This window comes from Cajanus cajan, chromosome 2 (assembly GCF_000230855.2).
Source record: "Cajanus cajan strain Asha chromosome 2, NIPB_CcT2T_4, whole genome shotgun sequence".
Taxonomy (NCBI): domain Eukaryota; kingdom Viridiplantae; phylum Streptophyta; class Magnoliopsida; order Fabales; family Fabaceae; genus Cajanus; species Cajanus cajan.
Genome location: NC_138518.1, coordinates 69990677 through 70006776, shown reverse-complemented (window position 1 = coordinate 70006776; position 16100 = coordinate 69990677). Strand labels below are relative to the sequence as shown.

The window sequence follows — 16100 nt, the reverse complement described above, 5'->3', positions numbered from 1 at the left end:
ATTTTATGCGATGCATAGTTCTTCAAACCTATTAATTTCGGCTTATGCCAAATTTGTTAGAAAAAAGTCAAAAAGTTGACTTGAAAAAAACTCAGAATATCTCATTCAAGCTGCGTAAATGGGTACTTTAATTATAATACTTTAATTATAATAGAATAACTCTACAAAAAAAAAAAGATTTTATTAATAAACTAATTCTTTTTTACAAAATTAATAAACTAAATTAACGTAATGACAATAACACTTTAAATATTTGATTGTTACAAAATAATAATGTTTACAATAACAACTATTTATTTTTAATTATTAGTTCTAACATCTTCCATTAATAAAAAAAAATCTTGGAATAATTCTTGCACTCGCACACAGTTTTGCTCTCAATCTTTTAAAACCTTTAAACTTGAGTTGAGCGAGGTTTAGTAAAAATATATCTAACTTGGTCTCGTATTTTAATATAAGTTTTACATTTTTAAATTAGAGAAATTAAAATAGTTTTAAAAAATTCAAGAGACTAAAATGATAAATTAAATATTTAAATATATTTTTAATTATTGTAAAATGAATATTTTTATTTTAATCTTTACAAATTTTTTACTTTTTATTTTTAAAAATTTAAAATTGTTTAATTTATGAACAAAGCTCTTCACATTTTAGAGAATTAATTTTATTCATCTTTTTCATCTCCAATCCAAATAAACCTCGAGTATTAATTTTATTCAAATGTCCAGTACACAAATTTGTAGAAAATAAAAACATTATATTTTTTAATTCATAAAAAGTATGACTACAACAATAAAGTTCAAATTTATAACATTGTGTCATTTTGACTTTTTATTAATTAATTATATTTTATATATGATTAATTGTTAAAAGGTGGCAATTGCTAATGTTTTAGGACTTAAAGGTCAAGAGATCCTTGGAAGTTAAGTTGATATTGAAGTAATTTAGTTTGAGTCAAGTTAGTCTAACTTAGGAAAGGATACATAAAATTTTCTTAAGATGTGAAACTCATAAATTTATATCTTAAAAAAATATAGAAAGAAGTTAATAAGATAAATTTTGGAGAATAGAGAGGATCTTACTTCTAATTCTTTTGAAACCTTGTACGATCCTTTCTTTAACTAAGCAACAACAATAATTTACCATATTCAAAGCTTAAAGGCTAAGAATCTGAAGTGGCGAATCATGCAAAAAAGTCAAGTTCTTCCTTCTTTCTCCCCTCTTCTCATTGTTTGGAACGATTCAAGGTAAAGGAAGTTTGTTGATTGAATAATATTGATGTATAATTGTTAGTTGTTGCCTGAAACTATCTATTGTAATTGAAATTGTGTGAAATCATGAAATGATGAGTTTTTGGTTCTTGAAGGTGTTTTGTGAGAATGTGATGATTCTTGGAAATCTATGGTTGCATGTTGTATTTGGCGTTGGTTTTGAGTTTTTTAAGGTGTATATGTGTTTAAGTTCTATGTTATATGTTGGTTTGGATGATTAGTTTGCAAGTTTGAGCCAAATTGAAGATTCTATGAAATGCGAGAATTGTAACGACCCGTCATGGTCTCTACACTTAGTGGAATCGCACTACTACTAGTGAACTACGAGAAATATTAAGCTGGATAACTTATACATACAAGTATATATAAAAATAACTAAGTTTCTTAAAATAAAACACCATATATGTACAGTTATCCCAAAAATAATATGACATTAGTGCTGGTCAAGCACAGACAAAACCGTTACCAAAATGGTAACTCTAACACGAGGATCAAACTCCCCATCTCGCAGCGATCACCTCAACTCCAAGCTAGCCCTAACCTGCTCCCATACAAGGTATGATCATCGCAGTCCATCCACATGGAAACAGAAGGGTAAGCTAGAGTTCAAAAATCAATCATACAAGTATAGAACAATAATCTATACTACACAATCATCCAACTATCAATCATATTCATAGAGTCACCATACACTCTATCCAATACTACTCATGCATAAAATACATTCCACCAATCATGAAGTCAAACACCACACACTTCATCATATTAACAATCATGCAATAAATGCATCTCATGATAGATATCAATGCATATCAATCATCTAATGCGTCATCACGCATACACCTAAGAGATCTCCCTAACAATAGAGCTGTATAAGTGACATTCCATCCTACCGAAACCACCTCAACTATTTTCATGCTCAATGCGCCCGCTAGATCGCAGCTAAACAGGATATAATCCTCACTCGGGTTTACTCGGATGATGTCACTTACACAATTGGAAGTCTAGATCCACCGTCAGGTATAGCACAGCTGGGTACGGGCTTACCACGACCTTGGCATGCATAACCAAGTCAATTGTGGAGTTCGCCCACCGACTATCCGCAAGGATCCACGCACCTTCCCGAGTATTTGGTTAAAGGAATAACTCTCGACCTCATACCCCGCTCCAACACTAGCTAAGGACTTAGAGGAGACTCACCCAACCCAATGGCCTACCTGAGCACCACTCTCATATATCAGTGGCCTATCCAAGCACCACTCTCAAGAGACTCTATGTGAGCTCTTCCAGTTCGAAAACATTTTTCCTCTCCTCAAGTCCTAGACTAGATTCATGCCATAAGACATCACATGCAATTATGCATCATACATCATACATGGTCTACCCACCATCATGATCAATAATCATACACATATGAACATATACTCATGCCATATCAGATTCAAACATTCATACGTATCATCACAAAGTATACATATGAATCACACCGCACCATACATCATATATCATACATACATGATCTAAAACTTCAACTTTAAACATGCATAAGCATCAATTTAAATTAATTATTTATAAACATATTCACGCTCAGCGCAGTCAGCTCGAGCCTAGCCTAACACTAACCCGAGAGCTCTAAGCTCTTCCACGCCCGTGCGCTCAACCTGCGCTCGACCTAAATCCCAGTCAGAGAGTCAAAAACTCTCATCCAAACTAACAAATTCAGCCACATGCAAACACAAAACACAATGCATAGGCTCCATATGACTCAAAATAAACTTAAATCTCACATGCATCCAACCTATGCATCAAAATCATCAAAATCCTCCTTTTTCTCAAAACCCCAAAAATGAGATTTTCTTCAATCCATCTATGGATTCTCAACATTCATGCATCAATTGAGTTTCTAAACTCACATGAAACCTAAACAACAAACATTCTAGCTTCCCTCACCTGAAGATTGACTCAAAATAGTCAATAATTGAGAAGAAGTAGAATTCTCTTCCGAAGCTCAACCCGGAACTTCAATCCTCCCAAAGCAAGTTTCCTAATCTGAATTTTAAGAAAAGACAGAAGGCATTAGTGATCTAGAGGAGAAAAGGAATCGTACAGAGAAATTTGGGAGAGAAAGGAGCTCACAGACCTAGAGTCCTTCTCTCTAAAACTTCACTTTCCCCTAAACCACACAACTCTTATTTATAGAAGTTCAGGAGTGGCCAGAACGACTTGTTCCGAATCCAGAATGGCCCGTTCTACACCCCTTCATCACGTACAAAAATCACATGCAGAACGGCCCGTTCTAAAACCAGAACGGCTCGTTCTGGGATTCATCCAGAATGGCCCGTTCTCCATCCAGAACGGCCCGTACTCACTCCAGAACGCCCCGTACTCCCTCTAGAACGGCCCGTACTCCATCCAGAACGGCTCGTTCTAGGGTTTGGAACGCCCCGTTCTCAACTACAATTTACAAGTAAATTTAGTAGTTTGGAACGGCCCGTTCTAGGCTACTAAATCACTCATATTGGGCTTCTGGGCCTTCTGAAATAAACTACTACGTTACAGGAATCTTCATCACGTTATGAATGGGCAAGCCAAAGTCTCTCTACCTCAATGACGTCGAGAGTGAGAAGGATGATATATATTGATGTTCTAAGTTGATAGTTGGATGAAAGTTGTTTAGGTTGTGAGTTGTTAATTGATTTAAAAGTTGTTAAGTTGTATAGGCATGCAGTGATGAAATGCATGTCTTAGTTGAGATATATAAAAACTAGAAGAGAGTAAAGTTATTTTTGAAATTAAAATATCTCATTATGTTGATATAAGATATGGTACTCCGAGAGCCCAAAGTTGATAACTCTTCAATAAGTAAGTTGGCTTTTGAATGAGTAGTTGTTTTTAAGTTGTCTCCTTTAGGTTTTATATGAAAAATAGTATAGGGGTCAAGTTGAATCATATATAATGATTATAAAGCGACCAAATGTTGTTTCATATGAGAGAAAGGTTGAGCTATACGTGTATAAAGTGACAAAATTATGTAAAGTATGGAGTGCAAGAGGTAAAACCCTTAACTGATTACAATAAATGTACGTAGTGTTTGGAAGGTAGTCGGGGGAGCTAATTCTATATGATACTTAGATGTTTATGTTAAGGTCGTGATAAACTTACACTAAAGTTATTATACCCTGATAGTTGTATTATAATTTCATAGTTTAAGTAGTGAAAGCTGAGAAATCAATTTAAATTGTTTACCAGATACTTTGAGAGACCTAATGTTGAATCTACCTAATTTGGTTACAATAAGTCAAATGTGGTGATTCGATGGGGTCAAACCACTTAGACTCCTCACCTCTATTGTAGGAGATTTCCATAATTTGATATGTGTGATGATACATTAGTTGTTTAAAGTTGTTTACGTTATGATTAAAGTTATTTATGTTAAAAATGTTGTTTGTGTTGTAAGTTACTACATTTTTCTTTTATTGTTGTTGATAAGTTGAAAAGTTGTTAAGTTGATATTGTGCATGGATTAGGTTGATGTTGCCTAAGTTGGGTGTGTTGTATAAGTTGTAAATTTATGTTGATGTTGTTATGTGATTCTTTCACAAGTTTACCCTTTATTTTCCTTATAATTGGATTGTAATGATCATAGTTGGACTATAATGATTATATTTGATATAAGAGTATGATAAGATTAGGATGGATGACTTAGTAGAGGGTCATGATGGAGATGATTTGACTTTGGTGATACTACTCTGATGTAAAAAATTCTTGTATAGACACTTGACCGACAATAAAGTTATGTTCTAAGTATCTTGTATATTTAGATATTATATATATATATATAGATATTGTATATATGTAACCTCTTAAAAAGACTTTATGTTTTCAATTATATTGATACACGCACACGCATACGCGCACGCGTACACACACGCTCAAAGACAGTATGAATATTTAGGTGATAATTAAATGAGAAACCAAAAATGATAATTGATTTTATATTTATACTATATTAAATATAGTAATCTAGCATTTCGTTACAAAATCTAAGTTTATAATTAGGAAAATACTAATAGTTTAGAAAAATCATCTTTAGAGATATTAAATAAATAAAGTTTATTTCGGTGTTTAAATAAAGTGTTATTTGTATAAGTTGATTACTTAGTGATGTTAAATTGATTTGTATGAGTTTTTATATTCTTGTAGTAATTTAATATATATCATTATCTTTGCTGTAAAAAAAAAAAAAAAAAAAAAACTTAAAATGTCAACTCTTTCCTTTTTACAACTTAGAATAATTTCCATTAATAATCTTTGGTAAATTGAAGTTGCAGGATTTTGATCATTAGTAGGTATTATGCACATGGTATATCATTATTAAACACTCAAGGATAAAGCAAATGCATATTCCTTATTAAATTACTTTCTGACCAGGGGTTTCGTAATGTGGCCATCATAGTCAAGCATTTGACCAAAAAGTACGTAAATACGGTAGAACTACAAAGGGCAAGTCAATACACGACAGGGCAAGTCAATACACGACAGAGTTCCATTTAATAAATTTAACGTATTTTGATTTAAATAACTTATTTTATATTTTATCAATTTAAAACATATTGATTTAAATAAGTTTTTATATATATATATATATATTATTTATCAATTTAAAATGTCTAACATATTTAAGTAATATTTTAAAATGTCATTTATATAATATTATTTTATTATTTTAGAAATAAATCAACTTCTATATATTAAACATAAACATCTATCTTTTGTGAGAATATTTTTAAGAATTTTTCTTCAAAGTGAGAGTTTGTACAAATTTTTTTAGTTTATTATCTAATTTAATTTTTATTTATTATAATTATTTATGAACTAAATGATAATATTTTAAAATAAATTATAAAAAAATACAGATAAAATTTTGTTATAATATAAATTATTTATCATAAATCTAAAATATAATTTATATATTCTAATATAATATTTATTTATATACATAATTAATTATAAATTTTAATATTATATATATATAATAAACATGTAATTTGTACATTTCACATACTAAAATATTAGTTATTATAAACATGTCTTTTTATTTGGTGTGTTATTATAAATGAGTCTTTTAGTGTGTATACTCTCAAATATTTATTAGTGACTATATCTTTGATTTCGTACTTTATTTGATTGGTCACTTTGTAATTACTATAATTTGAGCTTTTCCTTATACTGTGATTATTTTATACACATAATCCAGAGGAAGCAACTAAAAACAACTTACCCATTTAAAAATTAAGATAATATATATATATATATATATATATATATATATATACACATATATATATATATATATATATAATGAGATATTAAATTTCAAAAACATCTTTTATTCTCCTCTATTTCTTATGTATCTGAACATAAAAATGTATCACAATTACATACATGTCTAACATCTAAATAGCTTAACAATTTATCATCGTTCATCATATCAACTTATTTCTTTACAACTTAATTAATCATCTTTCAATATTTATACAAATTATCAGCTTAATAACAATAATAAACACAATATTTTATATACAACTTTACAACTTTAAACTTTAGTAACTATAGCCGTCCATTTTACAACTTTTAACTTTTCAATATTTTTATTTTATTATTTTGATCTAACACTCGAATTAAATAACCCGAAATATAAATTTGGACTGCAATTTCTTCGGGTTGCAATTGCATCAACTATTCTTGCCCAACCCTAACCTTAGTTGAGGGTATAACTTCCCTTGTTTAATTTTTTATATATATATTTAAATGATTTCTTATATATAAAATTAAAAGGAAAAAGAAAAAGAAATTGTGATTCTGAAATGCAACTTTAGTTTTTTATTTTTAAAAGTAGGATCTCTCGTTAACACAATTTAGTCTTTTTCAGGAATTTTAAAAAAAATTATTCCATTTTGAAAATTTTTGAAAAAATCATTCCTATATGGTAAAAAAAGCCGCCGCTTATTTAGATAGGATGTGTTTGAATAACTATTCTCACACGTTTCTATGCATCTAAATGAAAAAGCTTGTCTCAATAAATTAAATTTATCGGGCGTTTGATGTGTTGGAATGAGAATCCAAACACTGACATAGTTTAGCTGGAAGAACACTCGATTTAATTTTCTTAAAAAGATAATAAGTTTTTTAGCTTATAAAATGAAAGTAATTTGATTTTAGTTCTTTGAAGAAAAAACTTTTTATCCTTTAAAATTTAAAATTATTGTTTTTAATTTTTAAAAAATGACAAATTTTGATTTTTAGAATATATATATATATATATATATATATATATATATATAACTTTTAACTCTCTAAAATCTAAAAGTAATACTCATTTTAAGATAAATAAATATTATTTATTTTAAAAATTTATACATTTTTTTAAAATATATTTCATATTGATATAATATCAAATTAGAGGAATTGAGACATTTCATACCTCTAATAATTATATATAAATAAGATATTAAAAGATTATATGTAATTATTTAAAAAAATATTTTTTTTTACATCTAAAGAATATAATGATCTATTAAAAAGTGAAAATAAAAAACAATAAAAAATATAGATACAATAGTGATGAGTGTTATTAAAATTAATCACCTGACCATATAATAAACTTAAAAGTAATTAACAAAAATTACAAAATATTAGAAATTAAAAACAATAATTTTAATTTTAGAGGATGAAAAGTAAAAAAAATAAAAATAAAAATAAAAATAAAAATAAAACTCTACAAAGACTGAAAAAAAGACTCATTGTTTTTAGAGCGAGCAGAAAATGGAAGCGCATAAGAAATTTGAAAACCGGCACATGTATAAGACAAAAGTCAGGTTTGAGTTACGAAGAATCAGAACACGTGATGAACTTATTTTTATCAATTGTTTACGACATAATTAAAAGAAAAAAAGAAAAAAAAGACGAAGGTTTTGTGGCACTGAAATTGATAGGGTTGTATAATCATTCTGTTTCGACGAATGGTAAAGTTCTAAGAGCTTTTGTGATCTTTGTTTTGTATCCTGATGGTATCAAGGTATGATCTCCCACGGAGTTCTCTTGAGAGGTATCCCCTGTAGTATTCGGCTACACTCACTGTTTTGAACACTGCTGGTGTTTTTTCAGTAACAAGGCTCGCTGCTGGACGCACAATTACTTCACTTCCAGGCCCGTAAAATGTAGCCACTGAAACTCTTTCCTTTCCAATGTTAACTGTTGCTCGGTGTTCTATGCTTCGATAAATTCCATTCGTCATTATCTACCCAATTCGTTGTTAAGGTAAGGATCAACCATGATTGCAAATGTTTAATTAAAAATGTTAGTCACAATCAATTCAAATTTTCCTAAGGTTATTAATTATCCATATGTGTTTTCTAGCTACTTTAAACATTTGATAAGTCAAAAGAATCCATAATTATCAATTAGTCAAAATCATAATTAATTACCTCTAACATGTCTCCAAGGTTGATGATGAAAGCATTGGGGAGGGGTTTAATAGGAATCCATGATCCATCTTTTTTAATTTGTAGACCTTCTACTTCATTGACTTGGAGAAGGATAGTGAGGCCTCCACCATCAGAGTGGGGATTGAGTCCCATCACAAGCTCTGGTTGGGGACATGGTGGATAATAATTCATCCTCATTGATTGAATCCCTTCACCAAATAATTCTCTAATTTCCTCGGTGTCCACAGTAAGCGCATTTGCCATAAGGTCAATGATTTGGATCGCAAGGTTTTTTAATTCGGCAGAATAGGTCTCTAAGTCATCTCTGCAACCAAATGAAGATTTCATGCCATCCACAAAAAACAATTTATATGATTTGGGTAGTAAAATATATAAAACGGCAATATACAATTAGTACTACAAAATTATGTTTACAAAATTATGTTTCTAGTCAAATTCTGTTTTTGTCTCTAGTTTTTGTTTGGGGGATATCACTTTGGCTTTATGTAGTGTTGACTTTGTAAAATTAAAAAAATTATTATATATAATGATATATAAAAAATAGGCTAAAAACTTATTTTGGTCCTTATAATAATTGTTTGTTTTAATTTAGTCCTACTTTTATTTTTTGTCTTAATTTGGTCCCTAATAAATTAATTGGTTGCAATGTAGGACTTGTGTCTAAATTATTTAAACGGAGTTAACTGTTGGCCACGTGGCATGCACGTGGATGCCACGTAGATGTATAGGTGGATGCCACGTGGATGCCAATTTTTTTTGAAAACACCTTGAACCAGAACGGCCCGTTCTAGGTTCACTCTTAGTGTGTTAATTTTGCATCCGGAATGGCCCGTTTCAGGTAAAAAATTAATACACTAAAAGTGCAACCAGAACGGGTCATTCTGGTTTCAGAACGGGCCATTTTGGTTCCAAACTGTTAAACACAAACTGTCAATGATTATAGTTCACGGTTGTGAATCATGAAAGGAAAAAGACCCAAAATACAAAGCATTTCAAACACTGAATTTGGTAATATTGTCAATAGAAATTGATAACTTTAATTGCTAAATAGTTGGGCTATACAGTATATCGTTAAGGACAATGCAGTGTATCACTAAAGACAATGGTAACAAATTTTATTTCATTGTTAGTCAAATTGGAGTGAACCACTTACTACCAAATTAACACTATACAGTAAAGGATGAAATGACATGATATTTTTTTTTTAAGTCATTAACGATGTACCCCAACAACAACCTATTCTTGAAGAGATAGAACCTGAAGCAAACGAAGAGGATACACAAGACTAACATTTCACCACACAACCACATGCAGGGATGGATCTAAATTAATCATAATGGGGGCACTTGCCCCCACTAAAAATTTTTTCATTCTTTTTTTTTTTTTATATAAAATATATATTATTAATTATATTTTAATTATCTTGTTATATCTAATATAATAAATACATTAATATTTTTTTATATTTTATTTTATTTTTTAATTGTTTTTTACTTTTTGGTAAAATTATTTTCATTTTTAATGAAGAAAAAATTTACTTACTTCAAGATTAAGTCTTAATAGATTTATTTTACTTAATAATTAATGTTCTATATCAAATTTTTAAAAATTTAATTGTTAAATTAAAAAGCTTTTCATATATTGATCAAATTTATAAAATTTTTTAAAAAATTAAAAATCATATGATACTTCGTTAAATTAATTCAAAATAACATATAAAATATTTTTGTTTTAAATGAGTGTAAAAATTTAGAGGACACTAAAAGAAAACAAATTAATAATTTTATTATGTTTATCCTATTAATTTTTATAATTTTATTATGTTTATCCTATTAATTTTTATAATTTTATTCCTCTATTTTAAATAAGTTGCAAAAAATTATTAAGTGACACTTAAATATTTCTTCAGACAGAAAGAGAAAAAGGAAAAGTTATCACTCTATTTATAAGACAATTATATTTTATAAAAATAAGTAATTTAAAAAAATTTATCATAAAAAAATATTTTTCAAAATTATTATAGTTCTGGAACGGGCTGTTCTGCATCCAGAACGGCCTGTTCTGAAACCAGAACGGGCCGTTCTGGTTTTAGAACGTGCGGTTTTGGTTTCAGAACAGGCCGTTCTTTTGTACTCGTGGTGTGTTAATTTTGCATCTAGAATGGCCCGTTTTAGATGCAAAATTAACACATCAACTATGCACCCAGAACGGCCCGTTCTGGTTTCAGAACGGGACGTTTTGATTTCAGAACGGGACGTTCTGGTTTCAGAACGGGACGTTCTGGTTCCAGGTGTTTTTAAGAAATTTGGCATCCACGTGACATCCACGTGGCATCCACCTGTGCATCTACGTGGCATCCACGTGGCCAACAGTTAATTCCGTTTAAATAATTTAGACGGAAGTCTCACATTGCAACCAATTAATTTATTAGAGATCAAATTGAGACAAAAAATAAAACTAGGACTAAATTGAAACAAACAATTATTATAAAGGACCAAAATAGGTTTTTAACCTAAAAAAATATTATTATAAATATAATAATGTAAGTATAAATTTATTTTACTTATATTTACATATAATTTTAACATTAATTTTTGATAAAATTTTATAACATATATTGTATGTTAGTATAATTACTTTTTAAAAGTATAATGATATATATTGTATCTAGGTAAAAGTAATTTTTTTAATAAGTATTATATTATTATATAGTGTATTATTCTAGGACAATTTTTATTTTTTGGTGTTTGTTCTCTATCGGGTATCACTTTATCAATGTATTACTTTTACTATATATATTCTATTAAATAAATAAATAGGTTCACGAAACTAGATAAATTTAATAATTTGTACACATCAAGTGTGATCATGACATATCCAATAAATTTATCATTAAAAGAAGTTATGAAATAACATGAGTAATGTGATAGAGAAATATAAAAATTAATATTGTGAAAAATGTTATAAAAAAAACTATTATGTAAAATGTTTATTCAATTACTCAATTAATAATGTCATTTTAATATGTTTCTAATATACAAGAATACAATAAAATATATAACTCAAATGTTATTTTTTTTATAAGTCATACACAATATATATATATATATATATATATATATATATATATATATATATATATATATATATATAGATCAAGTAAGGTTACTACAATCGGCAAAATTCTTATTCCAAATATTTAATATAGTTGTATATTTAAATCTTGGATTTGAGATCAATATTTAAGTTAAAACAATTTTGTACTAATTGATTCATATATTTGTTGATAACTCTAATGTTACAAATCCAAATTATATTTTTAACACCAAGATATTTTTTTTTTATAGATCACTATTTTTTGTGATATATAAATTTACTATTATTTAATACTGTTTTATGCTTTTAAAAATTTAAAATTATTAATTATTTTTAGTGATGCCTTTAACATTAGGATTTATTTTTCTCTCAAATCTTACGTTTAACTCATCAATTATATTTTTAATTGAAAAGAACATAACACTCTTAATGTTTAAATTATGAAATACTATATCTTTGGTTAAGACTTATGTCTAAAAATGTAAGTGATTTGAGTTCAATGCTTTTTTACTCCAATTTGAGTTGAATACTTGAAATTTAAACTTCACTTATATGATAAAAAGAAATTCTAAAATTTGACTCGTTCATGTTAACAAAGAGCAAATGCTTAAGTTTAACTAGCTAGGTTAAACTTCTTGAAACTTGAATTTTACTCTATCTTATTAATTATGACTTGATTATTTTTTTCTTTATCAAAATTTTCTTTAAATAAAGTTTTGTTTATTAATCAAGTATTTAACAAATATCTTCAAACTAAAAAATAAACTAAAATTGTAATAAAATATGATTTTGTATTCATAAAGTTGACTATTTGAAACACACATAATATACGAGATGCAAACACGCATACAATACAGAAGACGCGCATATATACAAGCTATTTGCGAATTATTAATGTCAAGTACTACGAGTTGTTATTTATACATATTTAAGTAATCAAACTTAATTATAAGCTTGTACTTATTTATTTAGCTAAACAGATGAGATTGAACAAACTATTAATAAATCAAGCTTAAATAATTCAATTATTTTACTCCTCTAGCTAGTTATATCTATGGGGTCACTACTAGATTTTAATCTTTTAGCAACATTTTCTTGTTTATATTTATTAAAATGTTATTATATATTATATAAATGTTATTTTGTAACACTTTTTTGAAAAATGTCATTATAGATAGAGTAACATTTTTTATTTCAATATTATTCTTTCCAATTGTTTTTAAAATCAAAGTCACATATCGAGTAAAAAAATTTTACATAAGTTATTTTGCAACATTTTTTTTGAAAAATGTTACTATAATTGCTTTTAAAATCAAAGTCCCACATCGAGTAAAAAAAATTTATTTCTCTTATATCTAATTGTAACCCATAATTAAAGTCTCACATCGAATAGATTAATAACTCATAAAGAGTATATATACTCATATAATTATATTTAAGATAAATGAAATTTGATATTCTATATATAATTAGTGGTGACTAACTAAAAATTTCTTTCCCTAAAAACTTAAGGAATTCCTAGAAATTTAGGAGACATATCAATATAATAATTGATATTAATATTTAAATTAAAATTAATTATTATTTTATAAGATTAACAAAATATTGGCAACATCATTAAAATGTTACAAAAAATCATTAAAATGTTACAAAAAATTATTAAAATGTTACAAAAATACTACTTTGATAACATTTAAAAAATGTTACCTAATTATGCAAAAATGTTACTAAAAGTCTTTAGCAACATTGACTACATACAACATTTGATAATATGTTGTTAAAACAAATTAGCAACATTTATACATAATTAAGTAATATTTTTCAAATGTTGCTAAATAACATTTGTGTTGTAGTGGGTTGGTGAACCATATTTATTTCACATCACATATCCAAGAGTAAAAATTAGAACATGCGCCAGGAATGAATGAATTAATTTTCGGATTTCAAACTGAGATTCATTTCCTTTTTGATTGGATGTAATATCTTTAATCAAGAAATATCACAACCATTAATTTAAACATGATTGGATAGATGTAATATCACTAATTACTAGTTTTGTTGAAAGATTAATGAAGAAAAACAATTAATAGAAGACAAAGAAACAGAATCGAACCTGAATGGTAAGGGAATTTTGGGGAATAAGCAGGGTTTCCTTAAGTGTGGTGGCAAAGTGAACATGAAAAACATATCTGCCCACTCTAATTTCTGCTCCTCGGAGACTACGAATGCTTGACCATATCCCTCCACACCTTCTCCTTCTCTTTGCCCAAACTTTTTCTTCTCTTCAATTGGAAGATTAAAGAAATCTTCAGCACCTTTCTTCACTTTCTCCACCAATGAACCGTTGACTCCATGATTAATCAGCTGTACCAAGTATATTTATTGGCTAATCATTCACTTCATAATTAAAATTCACATTATATGTTTAATCAATAAAAGTGTATGTGTATATGCTACATATTAATCGATACTCCAATCAAATTGAAATATGATGATGTAGATGTACAATTAATCAAATTTTCTCTTATCTGGATATAGTTATTTCATTCTATCAATTATATGTTATATATACGAGGTCGATGACAAACCTGAAAAAATCCCCATTCTTTGCAGGCATAGTGTAGATTTTCCAGCTCAGGTCCCTTGAAGTCTTGTGACAACAATTTGCTTAGGTCAATGACAGGAACTTGGGGTAAAGGTGTGGTGGTGGATATTATTGGACGCTCATGAAGTGGACGAACATAACGCTCAGGAACTCTTGCCAAGGCTTCCTTTGCTATTTCTTGGACAAAGGGCACATTAAGAGAAGATGGCTCCATAACAGAGAAAACAGTGATACTGATTGCTTTTCTTTTTCTCCTTTAGTTTACTTGCTGGCAGTGGCTGGGATTAATATGATACTGATGATACTAGAGTTGGTGAAGATTACAATGTTATATATATATTTTGAGAAGGGGGATAGGTCAATCTATATAATAAAAACTTTTACTACAAAAATATTGTTATATAATGACACACTTTATAATAATATAATATGTTAATAAAAATTACAATTATAAATATAATATATATTAATATATTGTTAAAAAAATATAATTATAAATTATTAAACTTAATACTAAAATTATGTGTTAATTATGTCAAATAAATTTATATTTGTATATATTATATTTATAATGACATTTTTTAGATGTTAGTGGAGATTAATTTCTTACCATGTTTTAATTTAGTGGGATCATTAAATATTTTAAAATAAAATATTTGAGTTTGTTTTAGTGGTTCTCGAGCAATTTTTTGAGCTTTGTGTGACGTATGTTTGTTGGGTTCTCTTTTTATGTGCAAATAGGATCTTGACTCTTTCTGGAGGGTTTTGGGGAGGATAAAGTTGTTAATTTGTTGTACAATTCAGGCAAAGCTACGAAATGTCCTGAAGAGAAGACCTAGTCGATGTCTCGGTCCTATTTTTTTTTCGTATTCGATACAACAATTTTAAGATGTTTCTTTTTCTGCCATGCATATCTAGCACGACACTTTCTGTTGGTATCAAGAAACCATTCGCATTTGAAGGCGCACATTTTAAGAGATGGAAATAAAAAAAAAATGTTGTCCTTTTTTATTTTAAATTGTTTATATAATAATCTAATGATCTTTATGATTACAAAAGTACATAATAATACCACAACCATGGAAGTTTGGGAGGCATTGTAGAAAAAATATGATACCAAAAAAGCTAGATCAAAGAAATATGTTAGTCACTACCTCAATATCAAATGACAAATGAAAAATCTGTTGAAGCTCGATCGGTCTCATGAACTCCAAAATATTGTTGATCATGAAATCATCTTTGAAGGTATAGTTAGTTTTAGATGAACAATTCCCAATTAATGGTTTTAATAATTGATAAGTTACCTCCAAGTTGGAAAGATTTTAAGAATACTTTAAAGCATAAAACAAAAGAATTCTCTTTGGAGAGTTTGATTACTCGACTGCATATAGAGGAGGAAGCCTAGAAACAAGATCAAAAAGAGGAAGTTCTTATTGTTCTCAAATCCAATTCTTCTTTCCAATTCTCATTTAAGCTACCACTACTTGATTCTTGATTCTTGGATTCATGATTTTTTTTTTTTGTTTGTCTCCTAAAACAAATATTAAGAATCAATATCCTATATTGCGTAATAAGACATCTTTCTTTTGAAGTCGCCTTTCAATCCTTAAAAATTCTTTT

At 28.1% G+C, this 16100-nt stretch overlaps 1 protein-coding gene across 1 annotated transcript; it reads right to left on the bottom strand.

Moving 5' to 3' along the window:
• Window positions 1-8114: 8114 nt before the first annotated feature.
• On the bottom strand, window positions 8115-14791 carry LOC109805228 (oxoglutarate-dependent flavonoid 7-O-demethylase 1). The gene is made up of 4 exons (XM_020367243.2): window positions 14464-14791; window positions 13989-14239; window positions 8759-9083; window positions 8115-8571 (listed from the first exon to the last, which is right to left on the bottom strand). Exons 1-4 carry the CDS (start codon window positions 14692-14694, stop codon window positions 8305-8307), a joined length of 1074 nt encoding a protein of 357 aa, XP_020222832.1. The 5' UTR covers window positions 14695-14791; the 3' UTR covers window positions 8115-8304.
• Window positions 14792-16100: the final 1309 nt, after the last annotated feature.

What these genes read in the sequence shown, in the direction of transcription:
- LOC109805228 (XM_020367243.2), bottom strand. Translation starts at nt 14,694, where the DNA reads ATGGAGCCATCTTCTCTTAATGTGCCCTTTGTCCAAGAAATAGCAAAG. An exon ending in AAGAATGGGGATTTTTTCAG is followed by an intron (nt 14,240 to 14,463) that starts GTTTGTCATCGA and finishes TACTTGGTACAG; the next exon opens with CTGATTAATCATGGAGTCAA. An exon ending in AAAATTCCCTTACCATTCAG is followed by an intron (nt 9,084 to 13,988) that starts GTTCGATTCTGT and finishes ATTTGGTTGCAG; the next exon opens with AGATGACTTAGAGACCTATT.